The sequence below is a fragment of the Abrus precatorius genome, unplaced genomic scaffold (genome assembly GCF_003935025.1).
Source record: "Abrus precatorius isolate BTA unplaced genomic scaffold, Abrus_2018 Scaffold2, whole genome shotgun sequence".
Classification (NCBI taxonomy): domain Eukaryota; kingdom Viridiplantae; phylum Streptophyta; class Magnoliopsida; order Fabales; family Fabaceae; genus Abrus; species Abrus precatorius.
Genome location: NW_020874362.1, coordinates 4,076,731 through 4,080,962, shown reverse-complemented (window position 1 = coordinate 4,080,962; position 4,232 = coordinate 4,076,731). Strand labels below are relative to the sequence as shown.

The 4,232-nt window shown below is 36.6% G+C and overlaps 1 protein-coding gene across 1 annotated transcript; it reads right to left on the bottom strand.

Moving 5' to 3' along the window:
- Positions 1–1,459: 1,459 nt before the first annotated feature.
- LOC113859329 lies at positions 1,460–2,019 on the bottom strand. The gene is made up of 2 exons (XM_027492135.1): positions 1,895–2,019; positions 1,460–1,844 (listed from the first exon to the last, which is right to left on the bottom strand). Exons 1-2 carry the CDS (start codon positions 2,017–2,019, stop codon positions 1,460–1,462), a joined length of 510 nt encoding a protein of 169 aa, XP_027347936.1.
- Between the last annotated feature and the right edge of the window lie 2,213 nt (positions 2,020–4,232).

Sequence of the window (4,232 nt, the reverse complement as noted above, 5' to 3'; positions counted from 1 at the left end):
AGTCAGATTTTTGTAGAAAACCTTTAGCCACCAATCTTGCTTTGTGTTTGGCAATTGATCCATCAGGTTTCTGCTTTACTTTAAACACCCATTTGAGAGGTATGGGTCGTTTGTTTAATGGCAACTCCACCAATTTTCAGGTCTATTTTCTCTGAATAGCTCTCAATTCTTCTTCCATAGCCTCCTTCCACTCACTTCTTTTGATTGCTTCTTCAAAGGTGATAGGCTTAGAATCAGCTAGAAAAGCCTTATAGACCAAATCTCCATCTGTTGTAATCACATCATCAGAGAACACCTCACAATCATTAAACTGAGTTGGTAGGTGCTTAGACCTTTGGGATCTGATGTTATGTGTCTGTATAGCCTCATTCTTCTTACCATGATCTTCTCCGCAGTCAAACTCTTCAAGTGCTAAAGGCACTTCTGAAGTTGCAGTGATGAGCCTGGACCATTCCCATACTTCTGCTTCATCGATGTGAACATCCCTGCTCAACATAATCTTCTTGGTAGCTGGATCATACAGTTTGTAGGCACTTACAGAGTGGTATCCAACAAGAATTGTTAGTTAACAATTGTCATCTAACTTCCTTCTTCTCTCATCAGGAATGTGTCTGAAACATAGAGAGCCAAATATTCTCAAGTGTTTGACACTTGGTTTCTTCCCTGACCACACTTCCTCAGGTACAAGGGAACCAAGCCTCTTACTGGGTCACTTGTTCAGCACATACACAACTGTAGTGATAGCCTTTCCCCAGAATCTGTGAGGTAAACCTTTTGTCTTCATTATATTCCTTGCCATATCAAGAACAATTCTATTTCTCCTTTTTGTCAGGTCATTATGCTGAGGAGTATATGGGACAGTTACCTCATGCTGGATGCCATGTTCTTCACAGAAAGATTCAAACTCTCTAGATGTATACTCACCCCCTCCATCTATTCTGAGCACCTTAATGCTTTTTTTAACCTCCCTTTCAATTTTAGTTTTAAACTTTTGGAAGATGGAAAACACTTCAAACTTAGACTTTACCAAATAAATCTGCATCATTCTATTGAATTCATCCACGAAGGAGACAAAATATATGTTTCCTCCCAAAGATGAAACTTCAAAAGGTCCACAAACATTAGAATGAACTACTCCCAGTACACCAGTGGCTCTTATTGGAATATGGGATGTGAATGAATTCATTGATTGTTTTCCAAGCAGGCAATCTTTGCACATCTTGTCTTGTACACTGATCACAGGAAATTTAGTTATCATGTCTTTAGAACTTAGCATACTCAGGCTTTTAAAATTTAAATGTCCAAGTCAAAAATGCCATAGCCAAGACTGATCTTCAATGGTTGCAGCTATAAAACACTGGGCTTCTGTAGTATGAAGGTCAACCTGAAAGGTTCTATTCTTGGAGATAGGAACCTTCAGGATTCTCTTCTTTTGGGGATCAAACAGCTCCATACACTGTTACTGCATGTGCATTGTGAATCCTTTCTTCGGCAATTGTCCTAGGCTCAGCAAATTGTTCTTCATCTCAAGCACATGCAGTACATTAGAGATAAAGGCACTCTTTCCACTTCTTCCTTTGATTGTTACATTCCCCACACCTTCTGCTAACAGTGTTCTATTATCAACAAATCTAACCTTTCCTTTCTTGCTTTCATCAAGATCAGCAAGCCACTCTTTATGGTTGGTCATATGATTGGAACAACCTATATCAAGATACCAGATTTCAGTGTTGCCTGACTCAATAGCAGTTGTTACCATAAGGAATACTCGATCAGAATCTGAATCACCATCTTGAGCCATGTAAGCTTCATCATCATCCCTTTTCTGGTGCGATTTATTGAATCTGCAGTTATCAGCAAAGTGACCATACTTCTAACAGTTATAGCATTGTACCCTCCTCTTGTCAAAAGTCTTCTTGCTTCCCCTACCGCAATTATGACCACCTCTACCTCTTCTATTTGAGATTTCACCCTGATAATAATCAACACCATTCTGATCACTACTTCTGTAACTTCCATTTCTAGATCCTCTCCCTCTTTTACTTCTTCCTCTGTTAGCTCTATTTTTCTTGGTGACTTGGACTTGTAACGCCTGATCTAGTGCTTTTTCATTACTTCTCTCATTCATGTGTTGTTCATGAGCTTTCAGGAAACTTGTAATTCTGTAATCTTCATTATTTCAAGATTTTTGGACTCCTCAATAGCAATCACTATGTAATCAAATTGTGGGGACATTGTACGCATCACTTTCTCTATGACCATCAAGTCTATTATCTTTTCACCATAAGTCTTCATCTGATTAACAAGACTTATCACCCTTAAGAAGTAATCAAACATCTTGTCAAGATTCTTGATAAGTCTATAATTAGGCCCTCTTTTACAGCCCATATATTCATATTTGACTTTTATTTTATTTAGGTTTTACACTAATTTATATATTAATTGTGCAGTTTGGTATAAAGAGGCCGCAAGTGGATTTTAAGTGCATTATGAGCTCAAATTGATGGAAGATTAAAGTTTCACAGCAGTCAGCACGCCCAGACCCATTCAATAAGCACGAGGGTGCTTCGAGCCCATGCACGGTTGTGCTTAAGGCCTTGCACGACTGTGCTCATCTGCAGGAAGCCCAATTATGAAGAGTTTTAAGGGTTTTCAAATCATATAAAAGGGAAGATCTCAGGCATCGTAAAGAGACTGTTTATACATCTAGTCTTTGGCTTTCGAATACACTTCTGATCTCGTCTCTCTTGCATGGGATCCTTGGCACATACTTGGCAAGACTTGGAGTTTCAAGTGATCGTACTTGAAGATCGGGAACACATCTCACACTCTAGTTTGCTATTTCTTTTGATTATGGCTTTGTTTATGATTGTTTTAGTTCTTTTCTTTAGCATAAGTAACTAAGTCCATAACTAGGGCTATGAAAACTATTGTTCATGAATTTATGAAATTTTGATATTTGAATTTAAATTTGATATCCGTTTTGTGATTAGATTTTATCCTATTACGCTTCTTTCTTAATCCTAATTAATTATATCGTCAGGCGACTGTCCCTTGGTTAATTAATAGATCTATAGGGTAAAACGAGACAAAGGTTTAGATGGATAAAACCAATCTCTCTTTTAATCGTTATTAAATTAACAAATTCGTAAGCTCCTAAAGCTTTCTTAAATTAATGTTTTGCATGACCATTAGGGATGTTAATTTAGAGAAAAAAAATATTAATATTGCATGACCATTGAGTATTAATAATATTCGTATGAATGATTGCTAATCACAAGGAAATCAAATTTAGAATTAAACAGAAGAATAAAATAAAGGATTGAATGAGAAAACACAAATACGCTAGGTTCCTCTCCGATAAGTTTAACCAACACATGCATTGTATTCCTTGCTTGTAGTTTTATAATTGATTTTATAAATTCTTATTTTTAATTAATCTCGTATCTTTGAAGCTTAAACAATTGAATTAGAAAATTCTTAGTAATTGAAAATCAATCCTTGTGGGACGATATTTCGGGAACTTAATTTAAGAACCCTTTATTACTTCTCGATGGGTACACTTGTCCTCCGAACAAGTTTTTGGTGCCGTTGCCGGGGATTTCTTTTTCAATATTAAGAAAATCTCAAATTTAATTGATTTAAGCAATTTGTGTTTTATTTTATTTTATTTTTTTGTTTATTGTTAAAAAAAATTTTAATAATTTTCGTATTTATTTTATTTTAATTTTTTTATTTCACAATTTCTTTTAATGTATGCTCACTCGTTCTAAGTGCTCTACAACTTGTTTATTTGATCTGGAGATTGAGAGAACAACGCGTAAACAAAGAAAAGAAGTGAGAGAGCAAAGAATGGCAGAGGGAAAGAGATCAATTCAAAATTATATGACACCCACTGCTAGAGGCACCCCTAGAAGCATTGCAGCACCAAATGTGGAGGCCAACAATTTTGAATTGAAACCAGCACTTATAACAATGGTCCAGAACTTGATACAGTTTGGAGGCATGCCTAACGAAAACTCCAATCTTCATCTGACAAAGTTCCTTCGATTGACGGACACCATAAAGTACAATGAAGTCTCCAACGAAGCTATTCGACTCCGACTTTTCCCCTTCTCAGTACCTGAAAGGGTGAATGCATGGTTTTCTCACTCTCAGCCAACTCCATCAGAACTTGGGAGGATCTTAGTCAACAATTCTTGGGAAAGTACTTTCCCACATCAAGGCCCTCT